The following is a 21,470-nucleotide window of genomic DNA, read 5'->3' as shown; positions in this document are numbered from 1 at the left end:
ATTCTGAATCAGTTTTTTATGATTTTTAAAGAGAATATTATATGATGCTCTTTTGGATAATTATTAAGTATAACTTGAGAACCAGGTAGCTTTCATTATGTAGCCAGCCTAGGAGCTTCCTGCTCTCCTCCATCCAGTGCTTGTTTTCCAGAAGCTGAGAGTCCCGGGAAGAAAGCCCAGTGGGAGTCAGAAGTCGTCACTTGCTTGCTAGGAATTACTTACTGCCATTTGTTTATTCTTTGTTTTATGAACCGATGAGTAGGTGACTATATGTAAAGATTTCCAGAATTTTATAGACTATAGGAGTCCCGACAAGTAGTTTAGAAACTGTGATAAATACAGAACACAAATGCTTGAAGCGTTTTCTTTAAGAAGGTTTTGCTAGCCTGGCAGGATTAAAGAAAGCATCTTAGGCTAGAGTGTACTGAGACGGTGATATAAGCCAAGTAGAACTGAGATTGAGGGCAGTTTAGGAAAGGGAACACACAAAGATTGTTTTAAAAGGTGCACCACAAAAGTCTGTTTTTCACTATTCCTCTTCACAGTGTGCTACACAGCAAACACATAGACAAATAAGTTATTCTATGCTTCTCTTTTGATATAAAATTATGTTATATGTATATTTCATTACTGTAGCTTTTTTTCAGTTACTCAATACAACATAATCTCCAGTTTCATTGAAATGGCTGACCATGTCCACTACCAAAACCATCTCTAAACTGGAATTCAGTTGCTGAGCCAACACCAGCCTCAGTTTTCTTGTCAGCCCCAGGAGACACAGCACTCCTTCTGTAGGTATCTTTGTCCACCTCTCCTCTTGCAGGTAACTTACCGTCTGGATCTTTGGGCCAAGGCCTGCCAGTTTCAGGGTGACACTGGCTCAGGGTGGCAGGCACAATCTCCAGAAGTAGGTGAAGGTAATCTCAGAGATACTAGATGCTCTCGTTTGCAAAGTACCAATAGAAGTGTCTCTAGGCAAACTACTTCTACTCATGTAGCCCTGAGAGATGCGTGGCCTTCGGTACAGAAGGTTGGATCTTTCATTGTCTGACAGCTTAGAGTGTTAGGTATATGGATATCTTTCTTGGCAACCATCACTGATTCCTTAAAAAGAGTTCATAGATGGCAGTCTGGTTCTTCTTAGGCATCAATATCATGCCAGCCGCAGGGTCTGAGGAGGAGGTTGGAAAGGAACAAGAAGAAATTTTTTTTAAAGTGGTACTTTTTTTTTTATGGTTCTTTTGATAAATAGTACCATAATTATTTTATATTGCCTTAATATCTAAGGGCATATAGACAAGGGTATAGTAGTCAAAGGGTATATGGATTTGTAGTTTTGATATGTGATACTTTGGAGATTTTTTGTTTTGTTTTTGCATAAATTAGAATGATTATGATGGTTTTCTTTATCTTTTTTTCCATCAGTTTTTCATTCTTATTATATCTACTAGTTATTCTACCCTTTTACTTGTATGATAAATAGGGCATTCTATTTTTTTTGGTTCTTATGTACACAAAATTGGTTAATAGTGCATCCTATGTGCTAACAGGAACATTCTTTGTCATGCTATGGACTCTACTTTTCCTTTTTTCTAAATCCTTGTAAATGTATGGGTTGGTTGCTTTGATTTCTTGGTTCACTCTGCCTAATCCTTTAGGGTTTGTTGACTGAACTGCTGGAAATGTGTGCGTTAGGTGACTGTCTTCTGTTCACTTATATCTGACTGACTCGGTGTGGGTGGGGATGGAAGAAGTGCTGAACTGAGAGGCAGCAGCGACCAGGTGCACTTCCTATTTCTTCAAGTATGTCAACTAGAATCTAAGTGTATAAGTAGTTATTTTGGTTTCTTGGTAGGTTCATTAATTATCCCTTAGCTTGCTAATCACCCCCCTCTCATTTCAGGGAACAATATTTCTTCTTGTCTCCTGATATTTAGTAATAAAATATTCTGGGAACTTTAGAATAAATTCACTTATTAGATAAGGGTCTTAAATTTCAGCCTATCTTAAACCACAAAAACGCCCTGGAGTACAGTTTCTGCTTAACTATAGAAAGATGTTCCTAGACCAAGGTAGTCACAGTTTTATCAAAGTATAACTGACATGCAGAAATCAGTATGCATGGGAGCTGGAGAAATGGCTCAGTGGTTAAAATAAGTTCTTAAAATCAGCATTTATTTACATTGTTATAATGTGATCTCTTCTGACCTATAGATATGCCTGTTAGTTCCATCTTTCCTAAGAATCTGTGATCCTTCTTTGTTAATGTGCCATTGCTACATCTCTTCCCTTATTCCTATACTAGATTGGTGTTTTGTAGCATTTATATAAATGATATCATTCAGTATGGTTTTTGTTGTTTTATTTTTCTGGTAGACAGGTTTTTTCTGGGTAGCCTCAGCTGGCTTTGAACTTGCTATGTAGCTGAGGATGACTTTGAATTTCTGATCTTTCTGTCTCCATGTCCTTCATTCTAGGGCCAGCCATAGGCATGCACTATATTCCTGGTATATGTTGGTCCTGGGAATCAAACCCAGGAAGGATTTGCATACTAGGTCAATCATACCCAGGAAGGACTACATGCATACTAGGTCAGCACTTTGCCAACTGAGGTGTATCCTCAACTCTAGCATGGTACAAGTAAGGCTACTGTAAATGGTCCTGTTGCTGTGGGTGTAGCTTTTATTTCTCTGGGGCCATTATGAAACTGTCCTGCAGTTTCAGGGGTAAATATCTTTTGTCAAATGGTAGTGTAGTTTTAAACTTGAGACACTTAAAACTGTTTTGAAACAGTTTACTCACTCCTTACCTCCTTCCTTCCTTTCTTCCTTCCTTCCTTTCCTTCCTCCCTCCTTCCTTTCTTCCTTTATAGTACTTTGACCTGTACCCTCACGGCAGTGGCATGTAGTGAATGTTTAAGACTTATTCTCTGAGTTTATAGTGCTAGCTAATGTGGCTTTAATTCTTTTTTTTTTTTAATTGCTGATATTGAGCATATTTCAGTATGACTTTGCTATCTGTTTGTCCTTTTTGTTGAAGTGTCTGTTTAAATATTGTACAAAGAGTATTTTAGGGTTCTTTATTGTCTTAATCCATTTAAGCTATACCACAGGCTAGATAATTTATAAACAGTTCAAATTATGGCTTCCTAATGCTATGGCCCTTTAATACAGTTCCTAATGTTGTGGCAACCAACCTCCCCTCCCCCCAGCCATAAAATTATTTTCATTACTACTTCATAACTGTTATTTTGCTACTGCTATGAATTGTAATATCAATACCTGTGGGTTTTTTTTAATGGTCTTAGGTGACCCCTGTGAAAGGTTCATTTAACACCCCTAAGGGGTCAGGACCCACAGGTTGAGAGCCACTGTTCTAGAGACTGAGAAGGCTGAGATCCAAGGGCTGTATGGGGTGAGGGCCAGCGTAGATGAAAGCAGGAAGTACAAGAGAGTGTGAGAGAGAAGATGAGAAAAGACCAAACTTTGATAAATTGGTTTCCATTATAATACATGGGCACAACAGTGGTGACCCAAACACCTTGCATCATGTCTTGCTTCTCGACACTGTTGCCACAATTGAGTTTCCAACATAGGATTTTTAGGAGGTGCGTCCACACCATAGTGTGTGTATAATAGATCCTGATGCCGGGGAGTACCAGTCCTCTAGCTTCGTTGTGTTGTTTCTCTTTCTAGTGATCATCAATTTTATTGTTGCTGTTTGTAAAAGTAATTATTTGTCTGGTTAGAGAAATAATTAGCTTTCATTTATCATCAGTGGTCTATGTTTACTGTCCAGAGTGATGGGCTTCATGAAGATGTTTTTATTCATAGTCTCCCTTTTCTTCTTAGCTTCCCCTTCCTGCTTGTCCCACTCCTCCATTTAGAGTTCCTGAGCTTTTTGCGTTTGTGGGTGTATTAGTTCTATTTCTCTTTGCTATGCCAAACTACCTGACAGAGGCAACCGAAAGGAAGGGAGGCAGGATTTGTTTGGCTCTCAGTTTCTAGAAACAGTCTTTCATGATAAGGCGCTTACAGTGTCTGTCAGGAGGGGACAGATTGCTGCCTACACTGCTTCCACAGGCAAACAGCAGGGGGCTCTGATGCTGCTGGTGCTTAGCCCCATTGTCCTTTTTATCCAGTCTCAGACCCCAAACATAGAATGGTGTCGCTCACTTCCCACCTTAGCTAACCTAATCTAGATAATCCTTCAGAGACTTAACCAGAGACTTGATTCCATGGTGATTCTGAATTCCATTAAATTGATAATCAAGACTAACCATCACACTGTTTATAGTTTTCTTTGCATAAGGAACATTTTTCTGCCTTCCCTTCTCTTTTTCTTAGACAGCTTGAAATACAATTTATGCATTGACCTTGTGTAGTCAGATTTCTGTAGTGTTGATCTCAGTTTGAGAACATTTCCATTAGTTCCTAAAAGGAACTCTGTACTTAAAAGCATTCTTTTTTTCCGGTTTTTCCTCAGCACCCTTTCTAACAGCTGTTACTCTTCCTTCTTGGTGGGTTCTTGCTGTTTTGGACATTTCATGTAAGGGCATTCGTATGGTGTGTGATCTCTCATCACCAGCTTTTTCACTGAGCGAGTATTTTTTTTATTAGATATTTTCTTTATTTACATGTAAATTTCTCCTTTCCCAGTTTCTCCTCCAAAAAACAAAAAAACAAACAAAAACAACAAAAACAAACCCCTGTTGCCTCTGTGCGAGTATTTTTAAGGTTGCTCCTTGTTCTAGCACACACCTGTTTTGCATAATAATATTCTATGGTAGTGAACATACCACATTTATTCATTCATCAAGTCATAGACATCTAGATTATTTCCAGTTTTGAGTTTTTGTTTTTGTTTCTGTTTTTTAAGTTTTTTGAGACAGGGTTTCTCTGTATAGCCCTGGCTATCCTACAACTCACTCTGTAGACTTGGCTGGCCTCGAACCCTCAGAGATGTGTCTGTCTCTGCCCAGCCAGTTTTAAGTATTAAAACCTTCTGTAATCATTTATCTGGACATATATTTTAATTTCTGCAGTGTATATACCTAAGAGATTACTGCCTATCATACATTAACTCTATATTGAACTTTTTAAGAAACTGCCCTGCTAATTGAGTACCTGAGCCATTTTACATTTCCACTAGCAACATGGAAGGTTTGAGTTTCTCCATTTACTAATACTTATTTCTGATTGTATTGATTCAGGTGGGTTTGAAGTAGTTCATCATTGTGGTTTGGGGGGGTACATTTCCATTTCCCTCATGGATATTGATATTAAGTGTCTTTACATGTGGTTATTGGCCCTTTGTGCATCTTTGGAGAAACAAATGTATTCTGCTTTTTTTTTTCTTTGAGTGTTTTTTGAGATGAGATCTCACTATGTAGCACTGAGTAGCCTGGAAGTTACTGTATAGCTCAAGCTGGTATCAGACATGTGGTCCTGTTGTCTCTGCTTCTTAAGTACTATAAACAAAGCCTGTTCCAGTTGTACTCAGATCTTTTCCTAATTTTATTTTGTAAATTATGTGTGCCTGTGTGAATAGAGGTACACAAGTGCCTCCACGCTTGTGTGGAAGGCAGTGGACAACTTGTGTGATGGTACTCAACATTCACCTGGTTTGAGTTAGGGCCTCTGTTTCTTTGCCACATCTGCCAGGCCTATAGGTTTCTAAGAGCTTTGAGGGGTTTTCTTGTGTCTGCCTCCCTTTCCCTGGAGCTCTGAGATTATACTCACATTGTCTGGTTCTTAGGAAGTTCTGTGAATTGGAATTCAGGCCTCACACTTGCCTGCTCCCCTAGCCTCTCTGAGTGTTAAGAATATAAATGACTTTGCAAATTTATGATTTGCCTAATATTCTCCTTTTCTGTGGGTTTGTCTTTTCCTTTCTAATGTTGTCCTTTTAAAGTGCAAAAGATTTTTCTTTCTAGGGTTGTTTTTTTTTTTTTTTAAGATAGCCCCGGTTATCTTTGGGAACTCTTTCTGTAGACCAAACTGGCCTTTAACTCACAGAGATCCTCCCGCCTCTGCCTCCTGAATTAAAGGTACATGCGCCCACTGCCTGCCTAGTTCAAAAAGACTTTAATTCTAATGAAGTACAATTCAGTTGTTTTTGCTTGTGCTTTTCAGTTTTGTATATAGTGTGAAGTAAGGGCCCAGTGTCTTTTTTGTTTAACATTTAAAAATTTTTGCATGTGGTGTTGTTCTTGTGTACATGTCTGTATGCCACAAGATTGCCTGTGCTCAAAGAGGCCAGCAAAGAGCATCCAGTTTTCTGGGGCTGGAGCACTAGATGGTTCTGAGCTGCCTCCTGGTTGCTAGGAATTTCACTGTGGTCCTCGGGAAGAGCTGCCAGTGTTTTGACTGGTAACCATCTTGGCAGCACCCTGCATTCATTCTTTTGTATATGGTTATCCAGTTGTACCTTTCTGTCTCCAGCATCCCTATTTGGAGTCTCCAGTTACATGTGCTTTCACTGTGAAAAGTTGTTCCAGACATTACTGAAGTGCCATGTGTTTTTTCAGTGTGTTTCCTTTTTTCATTTAGGTTTTTCTTGTCCTGCCTTCAAATCCAGTAATTTTCTTTAGTGTCTAATATACCACTAATCACCCCACTCCCACCCCCTCTGTTCTGTATCTTGATGTAAATATAAAATTGTACAAGTTCAGTTTTAGTGTTTGGGCTGTCATTTCTATCTCAACATTGTATTACTTTTCTTAGTTTTGGTTCATTTTTCCCTTTATGAATTTTTGCTTTCCTGCTGGTTTACATTCTTGGTAATTTTCTCTTTGGTGCCAGAAACTGAGGCTTTTCTTTGGGTGATACATGTTTGAGGATTCCTCTAACTAACCTTGGGCATTGTTACAGGGGCACCGTGAAGTCACTGGAGAACAGCCTGACTCTTTTGAGGTTTCAGGAGTTGATGTTTGACCCTCTGCCTTCTGAGTTGAAAGGATTTTGTTCTCCTGTCAACATTAGAGAACAGCTTGGCCTTGGTCATTTAGGTGTTTCCTCCTCTGGCTTGGGGGCAGTTTTTCACATTCAGTGGTTAAGGGAAACCTGCATATCCACAGATCATTCTGTTCTCACTTCTGTACTGTTCTTTGAGTTCCAACCATCACAGTGTCAGTGCCCTTGTCTCCAGAGCTCAGGAGCTTGCTCGCTCTAACTGGGGTTGCCCCCCTGGCCTGTTTGTTTGTTTGTTTGTTTGTTTCAAATACTGCCCAGGAAGTAAACTGCGAAAACTGTAGAGACCACCATGTCTGTTTCCCATTCCTCCTGGGTAACTTTGCTACCTGGTTGGCATCTTCTGTAGGATAACGAATTCAGCCTTTCCTACCTTGTCTTGACTAGAAGTAAAAGTCTCAGGGTTGTGTTTTCAACCACTAGACTACAATCAGTTCTCAAAGACTGGTGTATTTCCACTGTATCTGTTTTTTTCATTCTCTCTCAGATTAGGCCTGAACCATCGAGGAGATTATAGAGAAAGGTCGTATGTATTATAGAAACTATTGATCTCTTAATCAAGAAATTCCTAAGTATAGATTTAATGCTGTATTTAAAAAAGGCTGTATTTTTTAGTTACTGAGCACTGTGTCTACTGCTTGGCTTGGTCTCTGAAATGTTTCTGGGCAAATATTTTCACTTGTACATTAATATTACAGATTTTCTTCTTTATTGTTGCTTTGGGTTTTTTTGTTTGTTTGTTGTTTTGTTTGTTTGTTTGTTTGTTTTTGAGACAGGGGTTCTCTGTGTAGCCCTGGCTGTCCTGGAACTCACTCTGTAGACCAGGCTGGCCTCGAACTCAGAAATCCGCCTGCCTCTGCCTCCCAAGTGCTGGGATTAAAGGTGTGCGCCACCACCGCCCGACCGTTTTTTGTTGTTGTTGTTGTTGTTTTAAGATTTATTTTATCTATTTTTATGTGTATGAGTACACTGTAGCTGTACAGACGGCCGTGAGCTATTATGTGTGTTGTGTGGCTGCTGGGAATTGAAGACCTCTGCTGGCCCCGCTTGCTCCGGCCCCACTCACTCCAGTGTAATATACTGTAGCTGTCTTCAGACGCACCAGAAGAGGGCGTCAGATCTCATTACGGGTGGTTGTGAGCCACTATGTGGTTTCTGGGATCTGAACTCAGGACCTTCAGAAGAACAGTCAGTGCTCTTACCCGCTGAGCCACCTCACCAGCCCTGTTGCTTTGGTTTCGTTGTTTTCTTTTTGGGGGTTTGGGTTTTTTGTGGGGGAGACAAGATCTCACTGTGTAGACCCCGCTGACCTGGAACTCCCAGAGACCAGCTTGCTTTTGACTCTCCAGTGCTTGAATTAAAGGTTTGTACGGCTATAGTGGGCTTCACTACCTCAGAGGCACCAACGTGACACAGATGTTGTTGTCTTATGTGCTGCAGTTAACATGTGCGAAATTTGTCCCTAATCTCAACTAATCAAGAATATCTTAGCTTTCTTTTTTTAAAGGTAAAATTTTTATTTCCTTGTGTATAGAATGAATAGTTTTTTGACATTTAATTTTGTGTTACATAAAGTCAAATCTTTCATAGTATCCAAATTCTAGATTTATCATTGCTATAGATTATTCATATTTTTGTTTATCATATTTGAGGTCATTTAAAGGATGTTCTTTCCAGTGTGCTCTAAAAATGAAAATAGTTTCAAGTATTGACACTTTGCTTTAAAAATTTAAATTTTAGCTTTATATTGCTAATCTAATTACAGTTGCTCATTTTAGTGCATTGTGAATTGTTCTAGAATGGATAAAATCTTTTAAGCCTTCTCATACTTTTTAAAATAGTAATTTAAGTACCTAGTTAAAACATCTGACTTTTAGCCTGGCAGTGGTGGCGCACGCCTTTAATCCCAGCACTTAGGAGGCAGAGGCAGGCGGATTTCTGAGTTCGAGGCCAGCCTGGCCTACAGAGTGAGTTTCAGGACAGCCAGAGCTTTCCAGAAAAAACCCTGTCTCGAAAAACAAAAAAAAAAAAAAAAAAAAAAAAAAAAAAAAGAAAGAAAGAAAAATCTGACTTTTATTTACTACATGGGACAGATGCTGGCAGTCACTAAACAACCCCATCCCCACCCCTCTTTTTTTGTCTTGCAGGAAAAGTAAGAAGCTTAAGCTCATCTTTGTGGTCACTAACTCACTTGACAGCTTTGCATCTGAGTGACAATTCCCTGTCCTGTATTCCTTCAGACATTGCCAAGCTTCACAATCTGGTATATCTGGACCTGTCCCATAATCAAATCCAGAGTTTACCGGCAGAACTCGGAAACATGGTATCACTCAGGTACGCAGACTCGGTACTGGACCTTTAGGTTCCTCTGAAACAAAAGTTAGGAAATAAAGCAATTTTATATTTGGAGAAAGGAGGCATAGCTATGAGTTTTTTTTTTTAAAGTTTTTTGGTAAGAATTGAATGTCCAATAAAAATAATAATAGTAATAATTTTGTCCAATAATAAAAATCAGGTGGGTCCATTGCTTAGTTTTTTTATTACCATGTTATGTATTTTGTGTTATATATTTTAATTTTGAACCAAAAAAAATTGTAAACAGTATAGAGATAAACAACTCTAAGGCACTGTGTTACTTAGTGTCCTTATCTGTAGCCAACAGTTGGTACCACACAGACATATTTACTCACATGGGTCCTTGAAGCCTGTTGGCCATAATAGGAAAGCCTTGGTATGAACAAAGCTAGACTTAGTTACTGTGCTTGGAAGCCTGTAGTCTCATGGGTAGAATTTATAGTGATGCAGTTCCTTTCAGAAATTTACTTTGCCTTATATAAATTACGTGATCTTGGACAGGCTTCTTAGCCAGAGGTTAGGAATGTTGGCAGTGGTGAGTAAAAGGCAATTCACCTGGTCCAGCTTTAAGATTCAGCAAAGGATAATTGCTGGGTCCTTTCTTTGTTTAAAACAAAACAAAACAAAAAAACCTTTTAGGGGCTGAAGAGATAGCTCAGTGTTTTACAGCAGTGACTGCTCTTCCAGAGGTTCTAGGTTCAATTCCCAGCATCCACATGGTGGCTCATAACCATCTATAATGGGATCTGTAATGCCCTCTTCTGGTGTGTCTGAAGACACCTACAGTGTACTCATATACATAAAATAATTCTTTTTAAAAAAACAAACAAACAAAAAACTTTTGAAGGTTTTGTTTGAAGATCTCTATTAATCCAAACGCAGCATACCTGCTCAGAGCGTGGTGGTTTCCATGGCTTCTCTGCTGCCTGTTAATATAAGGAATAAAGACTCCGACAAGCTTTTATCACTCAACTGTTTTAGCCACCAACTGTTGGCTACAAGATAATTTTTCTTGTCTCAGTTATTGAGTATTTACTATGACTTTTGTGCTAGTCTTGTTTTTGTTTTTTGAGGCAAGGTTTTTCTGTTTAGCCCTGTCTGTCCTAGAACTTGCTCTGTAGACCAGGCTGGCCTTGAACTCACAGAGATCCTCCTGTCTCTGCCTCCTGAGTGCTGATACTAAAGGCATGTACTGCTAGACTTACTATGACTTTTTTAATCCTCGGAAACAAACTGGTGTACAGACTTTCTCTCTATAATGTATTTGAAAATAAATAGGAGCCAGTTACTCAGATTTTGTTTTTCTTGTTCAAAGAAGTAACCAAGATTTGTATCAAACAAGGATGGGCTGGGCTATGGTGGCACATACCTTTAATCCTAGCACTTGGGAGGCAGAGGCAGGGGGATTTCTGAGTTAGAGGCCAGCCTGGTCTACAGAGTGAGTTGCAGAACAGCCAGGGCTATGCAGAGAAACCCTGTCTTGGAAAAACAAAAAACAAAAAAAGAGAGAAAGAAACAAGGATGGTAGAGATCATTCTTCTCATGTAAATTTGGATTAGCAAAAGTTAAGCCAGGAAAGGGACAGTATCTCAGGCCAGTGTTCAGTGCTTGGTTGACCTTTTTTCCTTGAAGATTCCTTTGATATTTATAATGTGGTTGTAAGAAACATTAAAATAATCTCTTGCTTATATAGTTTTTGCTTTTAAACTGAAAGTCTAGTAAGCTTGGAGAGCTAGTACAGATAATTGAGGCATCGTTAGGCTCGCTCAGTAGTTCTCACGGTGGCTGCATGTTAGCTACTTTTATTGTTGCTGTAACCAAACACTTGACAAGAAACAAACCTAAAGGGAGAACTACCTCATTAGATTCATGGATTGAGGGGATTGTAGTCCATCGTGCTGGGAAAGGCATGAATGATGCAGAGATGCACAGCAGCACAGAGATGCACATTGCATCCGCCATCGGGCAGTGGGGGTGGATGTGCTTGCTTTCTTTTCCCTTTTGTGTGGGTTCCTAGCCCTGAGGCTGCCTATACTGAAGCATCCATGGATTTAATAACTTTTAAAAATTAAAGCTTTCATCATACTTTTTTTGTTTCTTTTATAGTAATTTTCCCCCCCTGTATTTTACCAAAAGTGTTGTCTGTGGCAGGTCTTTGTTTATTTTTAACTATATAGAGTTTGAGAAAAGTCAAGGCTATATATTGGAATATGATATATAAAACTCTGTCATTCTTAGGTACATATTTTTCTAGAAGTAACATTGTTAATTTTACTGTTAAGATTAACATATCTTCTGACTTCCTGAGTTTTTTTATCAATAGGGAGCTCCATTTAAATTACAACCAGTTACGAGTTCTACCTTTTGAGCTGGGAAAACTGTTTCAGTTGCAGACTTTAAGCCTGAAAGGTATGATTTCATTTTTTTTTCTTAAAGTTTCAAAGAAGCTATGGTATGCTTGGACCGCAGTGCTGTCCTGGGCTGTCCTGCTTTGGTTGTGCTGTGGGTCCCTGTCATCTCCAACCCTAGGCAGCCTGTCTTTGTGTTCTTTTGACTCCTGGCCTGTCGGCTTTCTTTGCTTTGTGTTGGTTTAGGCTATGCTTTTTCATCATGTCGTAAACAGCCTTTCAGATGTTCAAATCAGAGTACAGATTCCATAAAATAAGAAAGAAAATTTCCCCAGTAAGTAGAAATTTTTTATTTGGTCCCGGTACTAAAAATTATGCTTTTGAGGGTTTCTTTTTAAAAAAGAAGTTGACTTATGGGTACTTTGTATTACAAGTGAGAAGGAAAAAGGCAGTGGGAACTATTATGAAAAGGCCAGGAGTCAAAGTGAGATTTTTAAAGTGTGTCAAGACGTGGGTATGGTTTGTAATGTGATTTGTTCTTCACCAGTCTGGGCAGGTGTGGGCAGATAGCTGTCTCCTAAAGCAAAGGCTTCTGGGTAAAGTCTCTTAAGAGTTACATTCATATTTCTGAAAGATAATTATAGGATCAGGTAATATTCCTATAAGTTCATTTGCTATATCATAAAACTTCAACAAATATATAAGAACACTTGTGTATATGTAATAATTTTTAGCAGCCATCAACTTTGTAAATGGTTCAAGTCCATTGTGTGTCAGAGAAAACCTCTCTTGTATATTCTTCCAGTTCAGAATCGATACAAAGCACTTCTTTATTAACGTTAATCCATTAATAATCTTTTTTATAGCCAGGTAGTGGTGGCGTCTGCCATTAATCCCAGCACTTGGGAGGCAGAGGCAGGCAGATTTCTGAGTTCAAGGCCAGCCTGGTCTACAGAGTGAGTTCCAGGACAGCTAGGACTATACAGAGAAACCCTGTCTTGAGAAAGAAAAAGAAAATCTTTTCTATGAACTTTTGTATACAGTGCAAATTTGAGGCTGGAGACATAGCTCAATGGTTATGAGTACTGGCTATTCTTTCAGAGGTCCTGGGATCAATTCTCAGTACCCACTTGGCCCCTCATACCTGCCTGTAACTCCAGTCCCAGGGGGTCCAGCCTCCCTTTCCTGGTCTCCAAAGTTACCAGGCATGCACATGATACCCAGATAAAATGTAGGGAAAACACCCATACACATAAAACAAAAATAAATAAACCTTTTTTAAAAAGTGCAACATTTTATTCTTTTATATAAAATTTTCAAAAGCAACATTTTTATTTGGTAAGTTATTGGCAACTATAATGTAACATTGTTGTAATACTATTTTTTTGTGGTATTAGGTGATTATATTTACATATTTTTCTAAGTTTGAAGCACTTTTATTATCTTAATTTACCTACTTAAATTTTTCCCAGGAAATCCACTTACCCAGGATATATTGAATCTCTGTCTGGAGCCAGATGGAACAAGAAGGCTACTGAACTACTTGCTCGATAATTTGTCAGGTACTGCAAAAAGAAGTAAGTGGCTGTTTGCTTAGACTTTTTATTAGGAAAACATGTAAGGATATCACCTAATTATTATTTATTTTTTCTATATACATATATACCCAGTTTCAACAGAACAACCACCTCCAAGATCTTGGATCATGTTACAAGAACCAGACAGAACAAGGCCAACAGGTTTGTAGTCCTGTTTTTTAATAATTTTTTATCAAGTCTTGATAAACCTAAAAGTATTGTTGACAGTACTTCAGATTATGAACAATATTTAAGATTGATTTGAAGGTTCTTGTAAGTTGATTTGATTTGGGAAATAATGATAAAGATTTAATTCACCAGGAAGCAGTTTGTCTTTGGGGGATATATGTAGTGTGTAGTTTTTGCTACACCGAAACTTGTTCCTGGCTGGACGCACGTGTGTACTCCCAGGAGCCACCCCAGATCAGGAGATGAAAGATATGCGCGTGCGCGCACACACACACACACACACATACACACACACAAGCTTATTTTTACTGTGCTTTTTTGCTCAATGGCTGGACACTTCTAAGCCTCTAGCGGCTAACATGCCCTTATCTTTACTCCCAGCTCAACACCTCTAATTCTTCCATTCTTCCTTCAGCTTAGTAGCCCAGTTATTTACTCCTTGCTCAGCACCCTGAATTTGCCCTTAACTTAGTTATGTTTCTAGTCTCCCGCCTGCTATCCCAGGCCCAGTTGGGAAAGCTGCCAATGGCCACTCCAACCCAGATCTCACATAGCTGGTGACTCTTTCTCCCACCGAAGCATGGTGAATCCTGAATACCTTTCCTCTTCCTGCCACTGCTAGCCTGCCTGTGGGTAACTGGAAGACCTGCCTCTTCTGCCTAGGCATTGGCTGCTAGCATCCTTATTGATTGATCAAGAACCAATTGGAGAACAGGACCTTCAGCATTAATTCCCATTCAGAGCATCAGGACCACCCCCTACAAACATGTATCACTTTTGGCAATTCTGATTGTCAAAACTGGGAGAATTGCAATATGGAGAAATAGGATTGAAGTCAGGGACACAGCTAAGTATCCCACAGTGCCTGACCAAGTCAGCCCCTGTAAGAGAAGCCATCAGCCACCTTGAGCGCTTTTGTATCAGTCAGATTAACATCCTTCTACATTGGAGGTTTTCATGTGCTGGTGGCTCTAAAGGTTCTTACTATCAGGAAAAATGTAAGATGGCTTTCTTACTTGAGAGAAAAAATTGAACTAATGGCCTTTAATCTATTTTTAACCTAAATTTTATGGGAATAGTTTAGTTCTCAGTATGTTTAACAGCCTTTGGGTGATGATATGCCTGTCCTTGTGCATGAAGTAAGACACACGCTACTTTGTTTCATAAAGTAAGACACAGGCTACTTTGTTTCATGGTACTTTGCATTATTTTGCTTCATAGATAATTAAATTGTTTGGGCTTTTGTTGTAGCCCTATGTCAGCCCATTGCCATTCCTCTTGTACCCAAGACAAAATTTTCTTAGAAATAAGATATTTCTTAGTCTGTGTGTCTAGGAGAGTGCTGCTGTTCTATAGATTATAATGAAAGACTTTTTGCCCGAAGAAGCCAAATGTAACCTCTAATTTGCTTTGTTACTTGTTCATTCTATTTTAGTGTTCTGAAGCCAGACTCACAGACTGTCTCCAAGCTAGTCTACAGTTAGTCTATAGGAAAAAGAAAATTGGGCAGCCTGTAATGGAAACTGCTTGTCAAGTTTCCATGGTCTACAGATAAGAAATAAGGAGTCTTGGTTTGTCCTATCTTTTAGGTTCTGTAGATACAAGCACATTGTACCCTATTTGGTTCATCTATCTGTCTTCACATCATTTATTTTTCTTGAGTAATAGCTTTTCAGTGACTGTAGGTTGAGTGGTTAAGTCTGACTTAATGTAGTGAGGACTATTGCTGAAATAATTATGGTTGTTTTTTCTGCCACGTGTATGAATAAGTTATCTTTCCTACAGCCTTGTTTTCTGTCATGTGCTATAATGTTCTTTGTGATAAATATGCGACCCGGCAGTTATACGGCTACTGTCCATCTTGGGCACTAAATTGGGACTACAGGAAAAAGGCCATTATTCAAGAAATTTTGAGCTGCAATGCTGATATTATAAGTCTTCAGGTAAGTCATGCAGAAGACTTTAAGTTACGTGACTCTCCAAATCAGGACAAAACAAGAAGCAATTACACTGGAATATGTTATGCTGATATATTTAAAATGCCAGCTTCAGCAGCCTTAAACTGGCTTTTTCTGGTTTGGGTGAATTCTGAGAAAAGTCAACTGTCTTGCTGTGCTTCCTGCCATGCTGTCAAGTAAAGCAAATGGATTCAGTTAGGTTTTAAACATTGGTAGGAACTTTCCTCCTTTGTCCAGTGTTCCTTTGTACTGCATTTGAATTGGGTGGCAAAGATACTGAAATTGTGCCATTGTCTGGATATATTCTTACTTTACCAGCGCTGTCACTAGAAAAATAATGGTGAGGTGGAAAATGATTGGACTGTCTGCACAGTAACTAGGCTTTTTTTACCCAAATCTTACAATAAGTAATACAGTTTTGGTCAGTTTGCTTTCTTTTTCTGGGTCTGTAACAACTGCAATTCCTTCTTGTATGGACCTTGTTCCATCAGTTTTAAGACCTGAACATACATGTGTAGGTGTACATGTCTTTCTTTTGTTTGTTTGTTTGCTTTTTGAGACAGGGTTTCTCTGTATAGCCCTGGAACTCACTCTGTAGACCAAAGTGGCCTCAAACTCAGAAATCCACCTGCCTCTGCCTCCCAAGTACTGGGATTAAAGGCGTGCGCCACCACTGCTTGGTTCATTTTTTTTCAAAAAGATTTATTTGTTTATTTTATGTATATGAGTATACTGTGACTGTCTTTAGACACACCAGAAGAGGGCATCACATCCCATTACAGATGGTTGTGAGCCACCATGTGGTTGCTGGGAATTGAACTCAAAACCTCTGGAAGAGCAGTCGATGTTCTAAACCACTGAGCCATATACAGCCCCATATCTTTCATTTTACTTCTAGAATATAAAGAACTAACATTGGCAACTGGTATAATAAAGTCTTAAGATTGGTTTTACATAAATTACATTTTGAAGGTTTTTCCATTCTTTAATCTATAACTTGGTCGGTTGAAAAGTATATTTCAGGCTGTACATATGGGCTTAATGTATAGGACAGATCTTTATCTTTGAAGTAACTTTGCTGGTTATGATTTTTCAGGAAGTCGAAACAGAGCAGTATTACAGTTTTTTTCTGGTAGAACTGAAAGAACGTGGCTATAATGGATTCTTTAGTCCTAAGTCTCGAGCTAGGACTATGTCTGAACAAGAACGAAAGCATGTTGACGGCTGTGCAATATTCTTCAAGACGGAAAAGTAAGCCTGTCTGATTTCTTAAAAAATAGGATAGTGTCTTCAGTATTTGCAGGGTGGGGCCAAGGATGTAGCAAATAGGAGAAAGAAGTGCTATATGATTATTGAAGAAAACGCGGCTATTTAAAATTAAAGGGTCTTGTTTGAAGTGACTTGTTTGGGGACATACTGAGAGTACTGCTGTTTCTTTGGGTGGTTGCCTAAGGATTTTATTTTGCTGCTAATTGGAATATTTTGCAAATCTTCCCTCTTAGAAAGCAGTGCTTCGGAAGGTCATTGTTTAAAATTTGAGATGAAATATTTCAGCAACGATGGTAAAGATGACCAACTGCACTGCACTAAGTTGTAAAGGCATTCCAGGTCTCATCTGTGGATCAGTAACAAACTGAAAGCAGCTCTAAGATCTAGGAATATATACCAGTGTTTAGAGTCTGAGGATAGTGTGAGAGAATTTGCCCAACATGCACCGTGAGTTCAAGCTCAGTAACACAAAACCAAGCCAAGTTAGACTGGAAACAACCTTAAAGTGAATTTGGGGAGCTTGGTATTGTGGAGGACTTTCCACTATGACTGAAGTGATTTTTGTATCAGGTAATAAAGTTTTAGAGAAAGACTTTTCCCACAGAGCTAATGTCTTGTACTCCCGATCCCATGTTTATGCTTTGTTTCAGATTCACTTTGGTTCAGAAACACACAGTTGAATTTAATCAGCTTGCAATGGCGAATTCAGAAGGGTCTGAAGCCATGTTGAACAGAGTCATGACAAAGGATAACATTGGAGTTGCAGTACTGCTAGAACTTCGAAAGGAGTTGATTGAAATGTCATGTGAGTGATGGCTTCACTGCCTGAAAATTGACACTCCCATCCTCCCAAATTTAATAGTTCCAGTTAGATACCTTCAAAACAGAAATCTCAGTATATGGTTAATCGGCTGGTACAACACCTGACTATTTTTGTCTTTTCTAAAATATCATAATCATTTTCTCTATCATAAAACTAAAGATGAGAAATTGTTGCCCCGAAAAATTACAACCTTGAAAAGTCATAAAGAAAAAAGATGTTTTAAGACACTGAGGTAGATAGTAATTGAAACAACTGCTCAGGAGTAAGGATACCATATGCTTCCATGGTTTCTTATCAGTAAGGGTGTTTGGTAAAGTTTAGCTTTATAAGTCAGTCTACCTGACTGACTTAGAGTAATTATGCTAAGGGTCTTGAGTTTGGGGAAGGTTGACTACTTTTAAAAGTTAAGAGGATTGTATATAATGACTTGGATGCTGAGAACTGAAACTTACATCACTGAAGTTGCTATAAACTATGCTGTTCCTCTCAGAAGTGAAGAATATTATTGATAAAGCCTCTTGAAGGCTCAAATCCAGTGTATTGGGAGAATGTGGAACTATTCTGCTTGTGTTATGTACAGATCTGAATTCTTTTCCATTCTTTGTTGTGGTATTTGGGGTATTTAATTTAAAGATAAAATCTCATGACTGAGGATCATGTCCCAATGCTAGTATTTGCAGAGTATGCACAAGATCTGTGTTCATTCTCCGGTTCTCAGGAAATATAAAAATTAATAACTGGTAAAAAGTGTGTATCTAAGAGAATTTAGATTTAATATGAGAGACTGGATTTAGTATTTCTAAAAAAAGCTGACATGAGCTGTCTCTGTCTAGGTAGGCTTTAGTGCTGGAAGTATCAAACGGATGTAGAAATCCAGTTCTTAGCTTTGTTGTATATCAGATTCAGTGATTGGTTAGGAAATTGTTAGATACATTAGATTCTCTTCTAAAATTTCAGTTGTTTTCAGATACTGTAAGAAGCTGTAGACCAATGAGCAGATTTTGTCTGTTTTATTTTTAACTAATACAGCTGGAAAACCACATCTGGGAACAGAAAAACAGCTTATTCTCGTGGCTAATGCTCATATGCATTGGGACCCAGAATACTCAGATGTGAAGTTGGTACAAACTATGATGTTCCTCTCGGAAGTGAAGAATATTATTGATAAAGCCTCTCGAAGCCTCAAATGCAGTGTACTGGGAGAGTGTGGAACTATTCCGCTCGTGTTATGTGCAGATCTGAATTCTTTGCCAGACTCTGGTGAGAAAAGTAATATTTTATATGGAATACCTACTTTTTGATTTACAGATGTTTTTTTAAAAACCTAGTATATGTGCAAATCCTTGCACAAATGCATGTGCGTGTCAAGATTTTCATGTGGATCAAAGAACAACTTTGTATAGTTAATCCTCCCGTCTACCACTCTGGGTTCTGAAGGTAGAACTCAGGCAGTGAAGCTCTTCACCTGTTCAGCAGCCCTAGGGTGCAGGGTTTGTTTGTTTAATAATTCGGAATTTAGCCCAACAGAAAATTCATTTCATGGTGTTCTATAAGATGGGCAGAAAGGAAGAGACCATTCTGAAGGAGTAGTACAGAAACCCATGGCAGTGATGATAGGTGTTGCTCATTCTGTCTGCGATCTCCCCTTCCCTGATTCCTCACTCCACCTTTTTTTGTTTTTGTTTGAGGCTGGCTTTTAAACTCAAGAAATCTTCCTAAGTAGGTATAACCAAAGGACACGTGTCACCATACCCCCCGGATTCCAGGCTGATGACTTGAAATGACTTGTTAGAGATATGTTTTGTTTTGTTTGTTTTAGTTTCCCTGAGACATTTATAATCTAGACTCTTTGGGATTCCAGCCTGTGGTAAACTACGGCTATAGTTATATTTGATTAACAGTATATTATAGAATCCCAAATTTTGTTTCTTCTGATGACTTTCATAAGAAGTACATCTTAGATAGAAATTAAGACCTTTTATCATACAGATAAAGATATCAACATATCTTTTTGTTTTATATGATAAAACAAAAAAGAACAAGACCCTTGATCCTGATTTTTGTCATAAAGTAGGACTCTGAAGCCTGGTCTTGTTAAATACTTCCTATGGATAGCACAGAGAATAAACTAGATCCCTTTTAGTAGCAAACCAGACAGTTCACTGTGCTCCAGTGTTGTCCATATTCTCCCTGAACAGTACGCCAGGTTGGTAGTCGATAAATACGATAACACATTATTATTATTATGACAAACAGAACCATAAGGAAGAAACTTAAAATTTGTTTTCAGGGGCAACAGAAAGTGCCCGAGAACTCTAGTCCTTTAGCCCTGGGCCATCAAGTCCTCAGGCTGTTTGGGGATGCTTGCTGTTGAAGAGATGAGGATTCTTAACAGCTCCATAGCAGCTTAAGGCACTAGTTGCAGAGTATTGGAGGGAACGAGGGATGGGGAAGTTAAAATATATTTGTCGAGCCTACTTTATGATTAAGGGTTTAAGAAAATAATGAAGTTGCTCTTTAATTTAATGACATTCTGTTCCACAGTTTGGTGGGGTAAGATGACCATACAACCCGGAATCAGGTTGTGTAGCCCTGTGGATAATTGAGGACATGAGGAAAGCCTGCATACTATTTTGACTGTGATGTTCTCTTAAGTCTGAGGTTAGGCAGGAGTACTCTAGTCATTTGTTTCATTTAACCACAGAAGGATGTGGGAAGGCACATCTGTTCGTCAGATAAGGGTTTTGTTTGTTTTTGTTTTTCGTGACAGAGTTTCTCTGTGTAGCCCTGGCTGTCCTAGAACTCACTCTGTAGACCAGGCTGGCCTTGAACTCAGAAATCCACCTGCCTCTGCTTCCCAAGTGCTGGGATTAAAGGCATACGCCACCAGCTGTCAGACAGTTTTAAACAAACTAAAATGTAAAATATTTGGGTATTATAATTTCATAAGGATGAATTTGGGCAAATCATAACAAATTAAGAATCTTGTTTTCTGGGCTGGAGAGATGGCTCAGTGGTTAAGAGCACCGGCTGCTCTTCCAGAGATCCTGAGTTCAATTCCCAGCAACCACATGGTGGCTCACAACCATCTGTAATGAGATCCAATGCCCTCTTCTGGTGTGTCTGAAGATATACAGTGTATTCACATACATAAAAACAAATAAATAAAAGGCAACAACAAAAACAAACAAAGAATTTTTGCCGGGAGGTGGTGGCGCATGCCTTTAATCCCAGCACTTGGGAGGCAGAGGCAGGTGGATTTCTGAGTTCCAGGCCAGCCATTTCTGAGTTCCAGGCCAGCCAGGGCTATACAGAGAAACCCTGTCTCAAAAAAAAAAAAAAAAAAAAAAAAATTGTTTTTTGTGTCGTATACTTGACAAATATAAATGCATTTCTATTTGTTTAGGTGTTGTAGAGTATTTGAGCACTGGTGGGGTAGAAACAAATCATAAAGACTTCAAGGAACTGAGGTACAATGAAAGTCTTACGAACTTCAGCTGCAATGGGAAGAATGGGATGACCAATGGAAGGATCACTCATGGTTTCAAGTTAAAGAGTGCCTATGAGAATGGCCTGATGCCTTACACAAATTATACATTTGATTTCAAGGTAAGCTTTCACAGCCTCATTTTTATCAGTGCATCTTGTAACTTCTTAAGGCTTAAATGGCCAGTGTGTGCTCTGACTGGACCTGAGCTGAGCAGTATATTCTCTGACTGGACCTGACCAGTGTGTGCTCTGACTGGACCTGAGCTGAGCAGTGTATGCTCTGACTGGACCTGATCAGTGTGTGCTCTGACTGGACCTGAGCTGACCAGTGTGTGCTCTGACTGGACCTGAGCTGACCAGTGTGTGCTCTGACTGGATCTGAGCAGTGTATGCTCTGACTGGACCTGAGCTGAGCAGTGTATTCTCTGACTGGACCTGAGCTGACCAGTGTGTGCTCTGACTGGACCTGACCAGTGTGTGCTCTGACTGGA

At 39.0% G+C, this 21,470-nt stretch overlaps 1 protein-coding gene and 1 pseudogene across 6 annotated transcripts in view; one reads left to right on the top strand and one right to left on the bottom strand.

Annotated features, from left to right (window-relative positions):
• Window positions 1–21,470, top strand: part of Cnot6 (CCR4-NOT transcription complex subunit 6) — a 53,902-nt gene that overhangs the window by 26,102 nt on the left and 6,330 nt on the right. For 3 of the 6 annotated variants that reach the window (XM_031354363.1, XM_031354361.1, XM_031354362.1), the window contains 9 exons: window positions 9,119–9,305; window positions 11,650–11,735; window positions 13,147–13,251; window positions 13,345–13,413; window positions 15,226–15,383; window positions 16,495–16,649; window positions 17,318–17,472; window positions 18,520–18,750; window positions 20,897–21,099. In XM_031354363.1, the coding sequence (XP_031210223.1) occupies window positions 9,119–9,305; window positions 11,650–11,735; window positions 13,147–13,251; window positions 13,345–13,413; window positions 15,226–15,383; window positions 16,495–16,649; window positions 17,318–17,472; window positions 18,520–18,750; window positions 20,897–21,099 (1,349 nt within the window). The remainder of the gene's footprint in view (window positions 1–9,118; window positions 9,306–11,649; window positions 11,736–13,146; window positions 13,252–13,344; window positions 13,414–15,225; window positions 15,384–16,494; window positions 16,650–17,317; window positions 17,473–18,519; window positions 18,751–20,896; window positions 21,100–21,470) is intronic. The other 3 variants (XM_031354366.1, XM_031354365.1, XM_031354364.1) reach the window with 3 other exon arrangements.
• On the bottom strand, window positions 675–1,157 carry LOC116077127 (annotated as a pseudogene).

Source organism: Mastomys coucha, unplaced genomic scaffold (genome assembly GCF_008632895.1).
Source record: "Mastomys coucha isolate ucsf_1 unplaced genomic scaffold, UCSF_Mcou_1 pScaffold5, whole genome shotgun sequence".
Classification (NCBI taxonomy): domain Eukaryota; kingdom Metazoa; phylum Chordata; class Mammalia; order Rodentia; family Muridae; genus Mastomys; species Mastomys coucha.
This window is presented reverse-complemented; position numbering and strand designations above follow the sequence as displayed.